This window comes from Mesoplodon mirus, assembly GCF_964341445.2.
Source record: "Mesoplodon mirus genome assembly, chromosome: 2".
Classification (NCBI taxonomy): domain Eukaryota; kingdom Metazoa; phylum Chordata; class Mammalia; order Artiodactyla; family Ziphiidae; genus Mesoplodon; species Mesoplodon mirus.
Genome location: NC_138977.1, coordinates 182039664 through 182053300, shown reverse-complemented (window position 1 = coordinate 182053300; position 13637 = coordinate 182039664). Strand labels below are relative to the sequence as shown.

At 54.9% G+C, this 13637-nt stretch overlaps 1 protein-coding gene across 1 annotated transcript; it reads left to right on the top strand.

Moving 5' to 3' along the window:
* Positions 1–532: 532 nt before the first annotated feature.
* On the top strand, positions 533–12919 carry GDF10 (growth differentiation factor 10; the record flags this gene model as incomplete). Its single annotated transcript, XM_082602614.1, has 3 exons — positions 533–848; positions 9869–10794; positions 12728–12919. 3 exons carry the CDS (start codon positions 533–535, stop codon positions 12917–12919), a joined length of 1434 nt encoding a protein of 477 aa, XP_082458740.1.
* Positions 12920–13637: the final 718 nt, after the last annotated feature.

Here is a 13637-nt window from a genome sequence, read left to right as displayed (position 1 = left end):
GTCTCCGGCTTTCCGCAGGGGAGCGGGGAGCGCGCCGGCCCACGCCCACGCCACGCCACCCACACTTTGGGAGCACACCCCTGCGCGCGCACACTGCCACACTCGGGCGCACGCACAACGCGGCCGGGCCACGGACGGCGGTGTAGGCGGCGGGCCGGAGGGGTTCGGGGCGCGCAGCCGGGTCCCCCGCGAGGGCGCAGCCGGCCGCCCCGCCCCGCCCCGCCCCTCGAACCCGCCAAGCCGGGCGCGCCTGGGGCTGCAAAGTTTCGCCGCTAGTCAGCCTAGGCAGCGCGCCGGCTTGGGCTCGCTTCGGCTCTGCGTGGCTCCGGACGGCCGTGACCGCTGGCCGTACCGTGCGCCCGGCTGCGCGCCCAGCTCTGCCCCGCGCGGATCTCGACATCCCGCGCCCCCGCCTGCCGGTGCTGCCCGCGCGCCCTCCCGCCGCAGGGTTTGTTCTCAGCCTCCTGTGCGCCCTCGAGCTCCCTCTTCCTTCTCTTCCCCGGCTCCGACCCCTTCGCCTCCGCCACCCATCATGGCCCGTGGCCTGGCTCGGACCAGCCCGGGACCGGGGTCCCAACTGCTGCCGCTGCTGCCGCTACTTCTGCTGCTGCTCCAGGACGCGGGCGGCAGCCACACGGCCTCCGCCCGGTCCGCCCCGCCCGCGGAGGCCGACGGCCTGGCGGGGTACAAGAACCCCCAGCGGTCTCCAGGGGACGCGGCCGCTGCTCTGGGCCCCGGCACCCAGGACATGGTCGCTGTCCACATGCTCCGGCTTTATGAGAAATACAGCCGAAGGGGCGCGCGGCCAGGAGGGGGCAACACGGTCCGCAGCTTCCGGGCCCGGCTGGGTAAGTAGAGGGGGCCCTGTGGCCCCCTTCTCTTCACCCTCACCGGTCCTCCTCACGTGTCCATCCTCCCACCCCTGCACCTCCGCTTTGCCTCTTCATTGACTGGTTCATTCATTCTTCCATTAACTATCCCCTCCACCGCCGCCCGCCCCCAGCACTCTGTGCCAGGCCCTGAGCTTCCCGTGGGGACGCCGAAGTGGCACAGAGTGACAGTTCCTGCCCCTGGGGTGCCACCAAACCTCGGAGGGTGTCACACTTGCCGGACACAGACGACCCCATCCACAAGGCTTTAAGCACAGCGTGGAGATGGGACTGGGCTGGGGGAGCTCACCGTGTGTGTGTGGCGGGGCTCGGGGGGTAGGGATCCATGTCACAGCGTTCAAGACTCTTGACAGATGAAGGAGGCACTGAAGAGAGCCCATCAGGTGGGTGTAGTGCAGCCCTGATGGAAGTGCCAGGCAGGGGGTGGCCCCTCTAGCTGGGGCACTTAGTGGGTGTGGCAGTTGGGGAAGCAGAGTGGACTGAGAATGGCCTTGGGTGCCCAGCCTTGGGTACATGGGACTGAGGCCTGCTAGGCACTAGCATGAAGTGTTCAGACTATGGGGGTTTGAGGAAAGGTCTAGAAGCTTGGGCAGTGGGAGTTCCCAGCCCCCCTCCTGCCCTTGCCCCTCCTGGGCAGATCCTTTCCCCTTTACCCACACCTTGGATGGAGCTGCACCGAGCCCTCCCTGCCCTGCTTCCGAGAGCATTTCAGAATCCTGCCTCAGCTGTCTGCCTGCCTGGGCTGGGTGACCTCTGCAGGCCCTGGGTGAGCAGAGATGAGGCGCAGGGGTGATGGGAAGACCCTGGTTGTCATGGAGATTACTCATGGTCTCAGAATGCCATTGCAGAAAATGTGAGTAGGGGTCCCCTGCAGCCCTTGTGAAGGAGGAGGCCATTCATCAGGAGAAAGACCATTGGTCTGTAGGGCCGCCTCTTGAGGTAGAGGGGAACAAGCCCAACACTGGGGTCAGACAGCCTGGAGTCAGATCTGCCACCTTCCTGTGGATCACTGGCTGTGTTACTTAGGGTACCACACCGTGGCCTCAGAGCCAGACACTGGAAGCTTGGTCTTGCATAAACAAACATGTACTGGGAGCTCCTGCCACAGGGAAGCCCCTTCCCCCCATCCTCTACTGGGCAGACTTACTAGGTCATTGTTCCTGGGTTCCAGGCCAACCAGATCTAACTCCATCCTCCCTGGTACCTTTTATTCACCTCTTGGGGCCCATTTCTGGAGCATCATTATTAAGTCACTCAAGAATCATCTAGCGTGACTATGATCTTGGGCAAATCACTGAAGCTCTGTGGACTTGAGCGTACTCATCCACAAAATGGGCAGGTCATGGTAATATCTTCCCTGTAGCATTTCAGGAAAGATGACATGAGTTGATACGTGTAAGCCCTAAGCCCAGCACTGGCCAGGTTAAGTGTTGGTGCATCGTGTTTCCCTGGAGTACAAAACACTTGTGTTCATAGAGGTGTAGACTTGACCTTGCATCCATTAACTCAGTCCCCAAAGCCTTGCAGTTGAGGAAAGCAAGGCCAGCAAGTTCACTGCTGCAATAAGGGTTGAGCACTCCCACTGAGCCCACCCTGTTGCTGCAGGCCCAGGCATGGAGGTGCACAGTCTGTTTTTCAGTCTTCACAGGCTGGGGGTGGTACAAGCAACACTTAGCCCTGAAAAGGATCTGGTGACAGTACTTCAGATCCAGTCCTCCCATTTTGCAGATAAGGAGACTGAGGCCAGGCCAGAGCAAGCTGTTCACAGTGGCAGTGGTTGGCACCGTCCATCTGTCAGGCTCATGCTGTTCTCACTGCCAGCCCCCTCCCCCAGCCTCCATCAGAACTGAGCCCAGGACTTAGGAGACAGAGGATGGAACAGATCCTGGGAGATCAGGGTCTGATCAGAATTATTCTGGATCAGTCTAGGACTATTTGACAAATCCAATACTCTTGTTTGGAACCATCTGAAACAGCCCTGGGTACAAGTCCCAGCTCCACCTGCTACTGGTAAGTGTGCTGTGGTACACATCACTTTACCTCTCTGAGGATCAATGTTTTGTGTACGTAGTGGGGGTGGGGTGAAGATTCAGTGGGATGAGGTGGGGTCTGTGCCTGGCAGAGAGTAGGCCCAGGCAGCTTGGTTTCCCTTCTCCTCCCTTGACTGACTTAAGTTGGGTTCATACCCAGTCCCTCACCAGCCTTCAGAAGTGCCTGCTTTGTGACCCAGCGACCAAGCTGTGAGGAGGTGTGAGCCTGGGTGGGGCCCCCTCACTTTACGGATGAGGCACACACGTGGGGGACTTCAGCTCTGGTCCTGGATCGTACCGGTACCAGCCTGCTCCGTGACGGTGACCTCTGCTGCCTCCGTGGGGTGGTCTCTGCAACCCGTGTTACAGTGGAACTGTGTCCCTTGCCTGCCTCTAGGCAGCACAGCTCAGGTTCCAAGCAGGCTGTGAGCTGGACTGGTAGGGGCCAAATCCTGAGTCTGTGACTGGGGCCAGGGACTGAACTTGTCTGTGACTCAGTTTTTTTCACTTCTAAAATGGGACTAATAATGCTCTCTTCCTTATAGGGTTTTTTAAATGAACTGAGATATGTTCAGTGCTTAACACAGTGCCTGGCACATGTAAGTTCAATAATGTTTTAGCTCTACTATGATTACTCCAGCCACCTGGCTCCTTCCCTCCCTTCCATTGCTCCTTGAAGTGCATCAGTGGAGAGAGCTTCTGAGCCTGACCATAAAGGTTAAGGTTAGACACATGCAGCCTCAAATGACCTGCATTTAAATCTAGGCTTTTCCACCTACGTATGTGATATTGGCCAAGTTACTTAACCTCTCTGAGGTTGGAGTCTTCATCTCTAAAATGAGAGTAAGAATACATACTCATCTGTCGAGCGTGCCCAAAGTCAGTCAGTTCCCCAAGTCTTTCCTGAGCACCTCATTCAGTGGCAGGTGCTGTAATCTCAGAGGACACAGAAAAGCAGAGACTCTTGGCCTTGCCCCGAAAAGCTCACGGGCTGGTGGAGAAGGGAGAAGTAAACAGAAGAACGTGAGCAGTGGTACAGGTAGGACAATGGAGTGAGAAAGGGCTAAGGGTGAGCTTCAGGAGCCCCAAAGGACAGCACTGACCTGGCAGGGGAAGGGCTGGTGGGGAGGGTCCAGTGAAGCCTTCCCAGAGCAGGGGAGGCCCCAGACAGACTCTGAAGGGCAGGGGGTGTTAGCCAGGTGTAGAAGTGAAGCAGAGCCCTATGTGCCTGGAACTGTGAGGGGTTTGGTTTCAATGAGGAAACAACAGGAAGAAAGAGGCAGAAAATGGAAGTGAACCAGTGGGCCACCAAGGCCTGTAAGCAGTGGGGCAGTATAGAGAGTGTGTATGGTGAGAGAGGGGCGAGGGAGGGGGAGGGAGGGAGAGAAGAAAAGAGGAGAGGGGAGAAGGAGAGACAAGAGATTATAAGGGAAATGCATACTTATCCAGAAATCATAGAAAATCACAGTAAAGAAAAGAAATCATCCCCAATCGCAATCCAGATATAACCAGAGTTAATATTTTGTGGAATATTATATATAGTTTTTACCCTAATGGGATCACAGTTGCAGCAGGTAAAACTTGTTATATCTTCATTCTCATTTGAAGTTACTGTTTTCTTTTTCTTTACTGGTCATCCTGAATTGTCTTTCATGCTTTTTGACCATTCGAATTTTTTCCCGTGGAAACCACTTCATCCACTTGGGGTTCTGGTCTTTTTCCTACTGATATGTAGAGGTTGTGAAGGATGTTAACTCTTCTTCTGCAATAGATGATTCCCTGTCAAGCACGAGTGTGGTGTGAGGGTGACAGTGTCCTGGGGTCACAGTGGTGGTCGAGGTCAGACTGTGGGCTAAGACAGTGGTGGAAAGATGCAGAGTTCAGGGTGGTTGTGGAGAAACAGGATGTGGAGAAATAGGAACTAGGATAAGTTGCATGCAGGAGGGGGAAGAGGCTGTGAAAATTCTCAGGCTCCTGCTGGAGAGGGTGGACAGGTGGCAATGCCTCCCGCTGGGCACGAGGACAAGGAGCAGGGGTGGGGGGTCCTGAGTGTAGCAGTAGCTTGTGACACCACATGACCACTGTGTTCTGAGCATGTGCTGGGTGCCAGACACCTTGCTGAGAGCACTGCAGAGATGATCTCACAACTTCAGGAGGCATGTACACATATTCTGCTTGATTAACAGATGAGGAAACTGAGGCACAGAGAAGTTGTGTGACTTCCTAAGGCCCCACAGCTAGTCAGTGATGAAGCAGGGTTTAAACCCTGACTCTGAAGCCTGCCTAAAAACAGACACTCAGTACACATTAGTTCTCTTTCCTTCTCTGCACCACCACTGGTGACCCACCACTTCCTTCCTTCAGCTTATTATGTTGGTGTTTGCATCTTCAGCCCGGCATTCTCACTCTGGTCACCCTGATGGCTGTTTCAGGGGCAACGAGTGAAGGGACAGACCTCCAGGTGACTTGGATGCTGTTTCTACAGAGCAGAGCATTCTGAGGGTCCTCTTGGCCTGAGAGTTGGCCAGCAGGGAGCCTGGGGGGACCCTTGGACTAGGGCTGCTTCCCTACCTCTTTCCTCTCTAGTCCCATCCCTAAAGAGTTGGGAAGGAGGTTGAGTGCCCAGTAGAGTGGACCTGACTAGGGTTCTCAGATTTCCAAAGACCACAGAGAGATCAGCTTGTCTAAATAAGATCAGTCCTTTCTTTCCTGGAGAGTCAGAACACAAAATCATCCAAATAATGACTTGTATTTGCAAAATATTTAGAGTTCACAGCACATGATCTTTGTTACATAAGCTGTTAGGCAGACCCCGATCCTATCCAGAGCACCTGGTTGGGGAGGGTGGGGAAGGGCATGGGCTTGGGGTCAGACAGGCCTGGAAGCACGCCCTGGCTCCGCCCCTTACCAGCTGGGGGACTTTAAGCACTTTAAACAAGTTATGTAGTCATGTACCCTCTCTGAAGGTCCATCTTTTTGTCCATTTGCCATGTCTGCTGCCCTCATTGTGAACACGAGGAATCAAGCATGCTTGGAACTTGGAGCTTCCTAATCAGTAAACAATATTATTCCCATTTTAAAGATGAGAAAACTAAGGCTCAAGGGGAAGTAACTGGACAAACGTCCTGCTGTGCAGTGCCTCCAGCTGGGTTTGCATAATCAGCTACATCTTTCCAAAGGAGACTTTCTGGACTTCTTTTAGGATGTTCACTGAGCCCCAGGGCAGCAGGCCAGGAACCCACTTTGTTAAGTGAAGCAGACAGATGTAGCAAAGACCCCTCCCCTCCCCTGCCATTCAGCACACACTTCTGAGCACTGGCGATCACTCAGGCCTCGTGCTAGGATCTAGGGATACGGCAGTGCACACAGCTGGCAAAGCCCCGCCCTCTTGGAGTGTGTGTTCTAGAGGGAAAGAGAAACAATTGCAACGACATATATTATATCAAGATGTCCCAAAGTGACGTGAAGACAGATGAAGCCAGGGACAGACAGAGTGATGGGGCTGTTCCTTCAGCCAAGGGAGTCCGTGGTACCCTTTGTTGGGGATGCCGCTTGAGCAAAGGCCCAAAGGAGAGAGGAGTGATTCCTAGAGGAGAAGTGATGACAGCAGAAGGAAGAGCTGGGACAAAGCCCTGAGATGGGAGCTTCATGTTTGTAAGGACAGGAAGGCCAGGGTGACTGGGGCAGAGATGGGGGTGCGGGGAGCAGATGGAGTTGGGGAGGTAAGCAGGCCAGATCAAGTAGGGCCTTGGTAAAGGGTTGAGTTTTATTTGGGGGGCAATGGAGAGCTCTGAGCAGGATGGTGACCTGAGGTCGAAAGCACCCAGCCCGCCGGGGGCCTCTCCTGGACACAGCTCTGTGAAGCTGCGACGGGCACTGCAGGTGGGCGTCCCCACCATCGCTGTCTGTCTCATCCCTGGGCTGAGCTTTCTGAGTGCCTGTAATCACCTTTGCTAGGACCCTGATCAGCCCAGCGCTTAGCCCAGCGTAGGAGTTTCCCAAATATTTATCTGGAAAAGGGAGGGAGGCAGGGAGGGGTGAAGGAAGGGAGAGGGGAATGATAGGAGGGAGGAAGGAAGGATCTCTTCTAGCTGACCATGAGATGGGAGTCACAGGCACCAGCACAGTTCATAGGAAATAGGGACTTCTCTCTGGAGATTCTCCTTTGTGACCTGGGCTCATCCACGCTGGGAGGCTTCAGGTAGGTGGCCTTCTCTCAGCCACAGCCTGGAGCCCCCTGCAATGCAGGCACAGTCAGAGAGCTGGGCCAGCCTGTGGCCCTTCATGCCCTGGAGATGGGAGTGACCCATCTCCACCTCCACGGTTCCCAGCGGGGGGTGGGGGCGTGGTCATCACGCATCAGACTGCCTTGTGAGGAGCGAGCTGCCTATGGCCAAAGGCATTCAAGCCACATGGAGGAAGGACTCCTGCCCTGAGTGTAATTCATCAGGCTGCCCGACCTCTAAGGTTCTTCCCTCTCTGAGTTCCTGAGCGTGCTCTCTGTGGTTCTCCATCCTAAGGCAAGGGCAGCATTTGCTGTCCCTCTCCTGCACCCCGTGCAGAAATAACCTCCAGGGGAGGGCACCCCATCCTCCTCTACAACACGTTTTGCCACCCTGGGGCAGTCCTCCCAGCACCTTCACTGGGCCGCACCCACCTCAAGCCAAGGTTGCTGTCCCTGCCTTGGTGGTCACAGTTATCCTTCTTTATATCCTCTCTCGTTCTTTACCTTGTCACTGGAAGGGGGGCCAAGGTGCTTTTCTCTGGCAAGCCCCATCTCGGTTCCCCCAGTCTGCTGTTTTCCTTCTCACCAAGAGCTGCAGGTTTCTAGGCCAAAGATGCTTGCATCCTGCTGTGAAGGGCCAGCCCTTTGGAAGAAGTCAGAAGTGTCTATTTTAGAGCCTCTTAAGTGTTCTCCCGCAAAGAACCTGTTAGCGGAACAATGGAGTTGACTTGAATTGGATAAAAGAAAAACACTTTTTCTGCTGTGTTAGCTGGACCATTGAGTAAGAGGGGCCCGAATTGGTGTAGGAGGAGCTTGCTCTGCCAGCCTTGGCCATTTAGATAAAAGTGGCCTAGAAGCATATTTGGGGGATTCCCCCTTTGTGCCTGGCACATTACATATGTTATTTATTTAATCCTCCAAGCATTCAGGTGAGATAGAGATTCTATTGTCTCTCTGAGGCAGATGAGCAAGGCATGGTCCCGTTGAGGCCTGGGAGCCTGGTTCCTAGAGCCTTCCCCAGCTTGGGGGGTAGGGGCTGCCTTGCTGGTGAACTTGCACCCCATCCACAAGTCAACCCCGGATGCTGCAGATACACAGCCACCACCCATCGTTGCTTCCCAGACTTAGAATCCCTTAGAATGCTGGTTAGAATAAGAAGTCCTGGGCCCCATTGTCCCAGACCCTCTGAATCAGCATCTCCAGAGGAGGAAAGCAGTGATCTTTGAGCTTTGGGAAATGCAGGACTCGAGGACCATGACACTCAAGGCCGCAGTGTTTGGGGAAGCTAGGTTTAAATGTGCATCAAGACTCGTGCTTCTCCTTATGTGTGGACATATTGAGGGGCTGCTGTGGACATGCTGAGGGTTTTTTTCTGAGAATTAGGTAAGGTAGTGTCTTTAGAATGTCACCCAAGCTTTGACTGGCATTTATTGGGCCCTCTGACTTTTCCTTCCTTCCTCTTTCTTGTAGTCCCTTAAAAGTACATGAAAGTTCACAATTGAACTATGCCTTCTTCCCAGTAGAATTATGCCTTCATCCCAATAGAAACAAATAACCTTAAACTGAAGACTTTGATTTAAAAGATGCCTGCTGAATCTGTGGATGCAGGTGTCAGAGAAACTGTGACCCATTTTCTACACACACACGCACACACACACACATTCCCTCTCTTGGAAGCCCTGTACCTCTCCCAGCTTCACCCAGCAGACAGACCCCTGGCAACAGGAAATAGGGCAGTGGGAGCGAGACAGCCCCCCTGACAGCTCTGGTCTCTGGCTCTTCTGCAGCATCACAGGGAGATGATGCCTCCCTCCCATCCAAACCCTAGAGAGGGCTTGCTATTCACAGACCTCATGCTGCCAGGGCTTGGGGCAGCTTTCTGCCCTGGGGTCCTGGTGTACACCTGGTAGAACCAAGAGAGAAAGGAAAGAGTGGTTGACGGCCCCAGGGATGCAGGGGCCAAGAGTATTCTCGAGCTGCAGATGTGATGCCTGAGGGATCCCGGTCCTTATGGTTCCAGCCTCTGGAGGGCAACCTGGATGTTGGAGATTTTATTGAGTGACCTGGTACAACCCTGATAGTGCTTTTTCTTTGTAAAACAAGTTTAAAAGGGCTTGGGCGGAATAAATAGCAGACACCTAAATGGCTGTGTTCTTAAGCCCAGTTTCCCTCAGAAGCTACTCAGAATGCTGGGAAAGCGTGAGGCACTCTAATTTACCTCATTTGGAAGAAGGACTGCATTTAATGTCTACAAAATAGAAAGCTGTGCAGATACAGGGGGGCTACAGTCAGCAGGACTCAGACCCAACCCAAGCTATCCCAAATACCTGATTCCATCTTATCTCATGAATGCAGGTGGGGGAGATCATTTGTTCATTGAGAGGCATTGGAGTGCAGAGGCAGGAACTGGAGCTTCAGGGTCCAGCAGCCCTGAGCATCTACCCTGTCTGCCACCTTTCTTTTCTTCCTTTCTTTGCAATGGGATATGACAGTCCCCAACCTCTCTGACCTCAATCCCTCATCCTCATCTGGTCCCTGAAAATAGCAAAGGCTGCCCTCATCAGTTCAATGTGAGGCTTACAGGAGATGAGGAAAGCCTGGCGGGCCTGAAAGTGCTCCCTCAATGGGCATTCCTCCTCCACTTCCTGGACGGGACACCCTATGAGCACAGGGGCCTGTCCAGGAGACAACCTAACAGGCTGTGGTCTGTCCTTCCCTCGCAGAAGTGGTCAACCAGAAGACCGTGTATTTCTTCAACCTGACGTCCATGCAGGACTCAGAAATGATCCTCATGGCCACATTCCACTTCTACTCGGAGCCGCGGTGGCCCCGGGCACGCGAGGCACCATGCAGGCAGCGGGCCAAGAGTGCATCCTGCCGCCTGCTGCCCCCGGGCCCGCCTGCACGCCAGCACCTGCTCTTCCGAAGCCTCTCGCAGAACACGGCCACGCAGGGGCTGCTCCGCGGGGCCATGGACCTGCTGCCGCCGCCCCGGGGCCTGTGGCGGGCCAAGGACATCTCCCCCATCGTCAAGGCGGCCCGCCGGGATGGCGAGCTGCTCCTGTCCGCCCAGCTGGATTCTGGGGAGGAGGACCCGGGGGTACCCAGGCCCGGCCCCCATGCACCCTACCTCCTCATCTACGCCAACGACCTGGCCATCTCAGAGCCCAACAGCGTGGCAGTGACACTGCAGAGATATGACCCCTTCCAGGCTGGGGACCCGGAGCCTGGAGCAGCCCCCAACAGCTCGGCGGACCCCCGAGTTCGCCGGGCCACGCAGGCCACGGGACCGCTCCAGAACAACGAGCTGCCAGGGCTGGACGAGAGGCCGGCACATGCCCCCCACGCCCAGCACTACCACAGGCACGAGCTGTGGCCCAGCCCCTTCCGTGCACTGAGGCCTCGGCCGGGCCGCAAGGACCGCAGGAAGAAGGGCCAGGATGTGTTCATGGCCTCCTCGCAGGTGCTGGACTTTGACGAGAAGACGATGCAGAAAGCCCGGAGGAAGCAGTGGGACGAGCCGCGGGTTTGCACCCGGAGGTATCTGAAGGTGGACTTTGCAGACATCGGGTGGGACGAGTGGATCATCTCCCCCAAGTCGTTCGATGCTTACTACTGCTCAGGAGCCTGCGAGTTCCCCATGCCCAAGGTACAGTGTGTGGGTCACCCCGCTGTGTTCTGCCCCTGGGCTAATTGTGACTCTCAGCTCTGCCCCTGAAGGCAAGTCCCTCTGCCTCCTCACTCTGTTTCCTGCCTGTAAATCGGGATAATAACACCTCCCACCTACTCAAGCTAGAGAATAGGTAGACAGAGGTGCCAAAATGGCAGCCTGTTGGGTGGATACAGCCCACAGATGGATGGGGTCTGGCTGTGCCTTCCTTGAATTTGAGTTTTAAATCAGAACCTTTCTTCTTTTGCAAAACAGGAGATCCATGTCCTTAGACGTGTGTTCCAACATAGCAATATCCACAGAGGTTGAGGAGAGCCTGGCCCCCTGCACATAGGTCAGGTCTCTTAAGCCCCCTCCTCACCAAGGCTCTTCTAGAAACCTGGCCTGGATCTCAGGGCGTTGGGGTCTGTGACCGGCACAGAGCTGGCCTCAGTGGCTTCCCAGTGTGACTGTCCATCCCCCACCCCCGACTCAGGGCAGGAACTCACAGGGCAGCTAGCTCTCATTGTACACAAGTCGGCAGGACACACAGCACGGGGCTGTTTACCCCATTGCACTGGCCCGGGGTTTTCAGATGCTCACCTTCCCACCAGCCTGGGCCATGGTTCTGTCCATCCATCTCCCCACATCCTGAACCACGGTGGGCTGGCTGCCTGCTGATGTCGACCTCAGCACAGAGCACACACTTTCCTCCTACTTAGCTCCTCTGCTGAGTTCCAGGTCATGCCTTCCTCTCCAAGAAAGGAAGTCAGCGCGTAAATCCACTGGGAACGTAAATAAATCAGCCAGCTGGGAAATCCCAGACCCAGACGTGGGGCCGCATTAACCTGTTTGGGAATTAAGAGGCTTCTCCTCAAAGCCGTGCATGTGCAGGAGAGAGGAAGGGAGGTGCCTGACAGAGAGACAGGCGTCTGCTGGAAGGGCCCAGCCCGTCGGATGCAGGGTGAGTACAGCAGGCTCCTGCTGGCTGACCCTGCACTTACCTTATCAGTCTGCCTGGCTGTCTTTCCACCTTCCCTGACACCAGCCTGAACTCCCCAAATGCCGGTGTCCCTCTCCTCCCACCTCCCCACCAGAGGCACTGTGCATATAAAACTCTGGCTGACAATGAGCTGAAGCACCTGTGAAGTGGTCCTCTTCATCTTGTGGGAGGTGCCGTGTTTGCTGCTGGGACCCAGACTCTTCTCGATGTGAGAGGCTGCCTGGGGAGGGAGGGGAAGAGAGCTGGTGTGGGCCCAGCGAGCATAGTTTCCAAGCCAGACTACTTTCTAACGGAGGGCTCCTGGTCCAGTTATTTAGTCATTTTAAGCCTCAGTTTCACCAGGAAAATTAAAGTCATACCCACCCCATAAGGTTGATTCAATGACAAAATGGGGTGATGCAGGTGAAGCAGCGCCTGACACCCCAAAGTCAGACCCACCTGGGAACTGTGAGTTTCCAGCCCCATCACACTGATGCACTTGTGCCTGCAGGGCTTCCCCTTCTGTGCTGAGAATGCGATCACATGGCAAGCGTGTCGGTGCTCCCTGGACCGTAAAGTCTGGGCAGCTATGGCCCCAGGCAGAACCTCCAAGCTTCTGCACTGCCTTCCCTCTGGGGCTCCCGCCCAGTTCCTGGTGCTCCTCGGGGATGTGTGACGCGCAGGTGCCCCCAAGTGGCCAGTGACATGTAGGGGATGTGCCTTCCCTCTGGGAGCCCGAAGGGCAGGAAGGCCTTTTGCAAAAGTCCCTAGGACTCAGTCTGCCACTGATTTCAAAAGAAATGTGTACCTAACCCTGTGATCTCACCTTTTCTTCTAGGTCAGTGCCTTTTCTGTGGCCTCAGTCAAGGACATGCAGGCAGCGTGGTGGGTGGGTGAGGACTGCAGGGTGGGCAGAGTTCGGAGGTGACCATGCTCCTTTCCCCCTTGCAGATCGTCCGCCCCTCCAACCACGCCACCATCCAGAGCATCGTCAGGGCTGTGGGCATCGTCCCGGGCATCCCAGAGCCTTGCTGTGTTCCCGACAAGATGAACTCTCTTGGGGTCCTCTTCCTGGATGAGAACCGGAATGTGGTTCTGAAGGTGTACCCCAACATGTCTGTGGAGACCTGTGCCTGCCGGTAAGACCAGCCGCTCTGGAGTGGAAAGAACCTGCCCTGCCTGCACACAGCAGGGCAGCATTCTTGGAACCTTCTGGAGTGAGCACTTGACTCAGGGTGCAGCTGCAAAGGCAGGGCACAGCTTGCAGGCAACCATCTGTCACCCCAGGGCATCATTCTGGGGTCTTTCACTGCTGGTGACTCAGCCCCCTCAATGCTAGTCCGAATCCTTTGAAGGGATCTGGGTATTAGCCCTGGCCTGACGGTTGCCCACGGCCTGTCTGCTGTGCTCTGAAGGCCTGAAAACCGGACATGTCCACAGGCTGGGTTTTGTGACTATCATCTCATAACCTGGAAAGAAGACTACAAACCTGAAGGCACTCACTCCCTTCACGTGGAAAGAACCTCTGTTTAAATAATCAGTTTAAAACACTTCGGGCCACAGTGTGATGCTGCAAAACAGGGCCTAAATAATGGTATAAATGGATGTTTTCTCTCAAATCCACTGCAAACGCTTTTATACATACAGTATGCACATATAACCAATTTTGGTTTCTTTTTCTTAATATATGTTTTATTTTGAAACAAAAAGGAGGACGTTGGCACCGTTCCCCACAGAGGTAGTCAAGCTGGTTGAGCGTGCATTGTTTAAACGTGCTTATTGAAATAACCCATACAGTGATACGCGGGAATACTAAAACATAACCAAGATTTTATATTTTTGTAAATTATACTTTCTATAC